Source organism: Salvia hispanica, chromosome 4, assembly GCF_023119035.1.
Source record: "Salvia hispanica cultivar TCC Black 2014 chromosome 4, UniMelb_Shisp_WGS_1.0, whole genome shotgun sequence".
Taxonomy (NCBI): domain Eukaryota; kingdom Viridiplantae; phylum Streptophyta; class Magnoliopsida; order Lamiales; family Lamiaceae; genus Salvia; species Salvia hispanica.
The window spans coordinates 17858026-17860062 of record NC_062968.1 but is presented as its reverse complement, the minus strand read 5'-3'; the positions used below and the strand labels follow the sequence as shown (position 1 = coordinate 17860062).

General features: G+C 44.9%; 1 protein-coding gene across 1 annotated transcript; it reads left to right on the top strand.

The window, feature by feature from the left end:
• Positions 1 to 201: 201 nt before the first annotated feature.
• LOC125220507 lies at positions 202 to 1556 on the top strand. The gene is made up of 2 exons (XM_048122671.1): positions 202 to 1194; positions 1293 to 1556. The coding sequence occupies exons 1-2, from the start codon at positions 202 to 204 to the stop codon at positions 1554 to 1556; spliced, it is 1257 nt and encodes a 418-aa protein (XP_047978628.1).
• Positions 1557 to 2037: the final 481 nt, after the last annotated feature.

The window sequence follows — 2037 nt, the reverse complement described above, 5'->3', positions numbered from 1 at the left end:
AGTGATATCTTCAAACAAATAATTTTACTACTTTAGATTTTAATTGCTTTCTGTTTTTATTTTTAGTTTTAATTTGTATTTATTTTTTATTCTTGCAGGTTTTGTATGCGAACGCGCTCTGGGAAGGACAGCCTAGAACCGCTCGATTTAGAACTTGAAAGAACTCGTAGGAGAATAAGAAGTGAAAAAGGATCAGGATCAATGGGTGACAAAACGGACCTCGAAAAGCTGCAGGAGATGGTCCAGATGTTGATAGACGAGAGAGATGCGGAAAGGGCAGCCCGAGAGGCGTTGGAAAAGAAGAACAAAGAAATACTACCCGTGATGAACATGTTCAATCATGGGAATATGATTACTTTTCCCGAAGGTCCTCGTATTGATGCTAACAATTTCGAGTTACGCATGACCCTTATACAAAGGGTCGAGCAAACTCCTTTTGCAGGTAGGGCCGCAGAGGACGCCAACCGCCATCTCTCCAAATTTGTGGAAATCGCAAACACACTCAAGTTAAATGGTGTCGACGACGATGCCATAAGGGTAAGACTCTTTCCCTTTTCATTAACTGATTCCGCTAAAGAGTGGTTTGAGTGTATGCCACCAGAGAAGGTTTCCACATGGAAGGACATTGTAGATGCCTTCCTCGACAAGTATTATCCGCCAGGCACTATCTTGAAGTTAAAGAGCGAAATCTTCCAGTTCATTCAAGGCAATGACGAGCCCCTTTACGAGGCGTTTGCTCGTTTCAAAGCCCTTCTCCGAAAATTCCCTAACCACGGTTTTACCATGGACCACCAGGTAGGAATCCTTTATAACGGATTTAACAAAAATATTTGTGCTATGTTGGATTCAGGGGCAAACAGAGGCTTTTTGAGAAGGTCAGGGGAAGATGCCATGGCGGTAATCGAGGAATTCACCACCAACAGCATGAAGTGGTCGAAAGAAAGGCACAACATGAAGAGGATAGCTGCAATCGAAGAGGCCGATGAGAGCTCTTTTGCGAAGGAATTGGCCGAGTTCAAGGTTAGGGTAGACCAAATGGACACATCGAGGAAGGAGGATCCGATTCCACCAACCTCCATCATAACGGTCTCTAAACCCAAAGTCCCTGCCCCGTTAGTGGAGGAAATCAACTACATGCAAGGAGGAGTTTCCAACAGAAATTACAACAACAATTATCGCCCTAATCAGGGGACGGTAATTTCAATAATTACAATAGAAACCTACCTCATCCAAACCTTTCCTATTCTAACAATAATTTCTTGCAACCCCCTGCAGGATTTAACGTTAGCAAGGGAGGATTAGTTGAACCAAGCAAAAAGGAGGAGAAGTATGATCAAGGAATCACAAGGATCTTGGAAGTAATTACACAAGACAGAAAAGTTAATGATACCAAGATCGGAGTGGTTGACGCTAGAATAAACAACCTCGAGCAAGGAATGAACACGATCCCAACTGTCATAGCAAACATCAACACTCAAATGGAGCAAATCCAAAAGAAGTTAGATGAAGACAAGGCGAAGGCAGCCGCACGAGTGGACGACATAAACAAGAAGTGAGTAGCGAAACAGAAATCTGGGGACTGCCCAGTCGCCAATGGACCACCGCAACCACAGCGCAACCCACCGCTGACCCACCGAATGGAGTATGCTAGACCGCTGACGGACCGCCACACACCTCGCGGCAGACCACCACAGAGACGGCAGAACCATCTACTCAGCAGGGACTCGTGCGGCACAATGGGATTGTGCTCCCTTTACAGCCGAAGAGGAAGTTTAAGCTCGAAGAGCAGTTCAAACACTTCTTGAACATGTTTTATAAGGTTCATACTAACATTCCTTTGGTCGAATCGTTGCAGGAAATCCCCAAATATGCAAAGCTTCTAAGGGAGGCGGTGATGAGGAAGAAAAATCCGACCTTAAACTACCGCATTATTATAGCGAGATCATCCAAAAGGAGAGGGCAGTGAAGCAGAGAGACCCAGGCCATTTCATTATCAGATGCTGGATTGGAGAAGGGAAAGTTGACAAGGCCCTATGC

Bases quoted from the DNA above. Each gene is read 5' to 3' on its own strand.
- LOC125220507 (XM_048122671.1), top strand. From the start codon at position 202: ATGGGTGACAAAACGGACCTCGAAAAGCTGCAGGAGATGGTCCAGATG. The intron at 1,195-1,292 runs GTAATTTCAATA...AACGTTAGCAAG, and splicing joins ATCGCCCTAATCAGGGGACG to GGAGGATTAGTTGAACCAAG.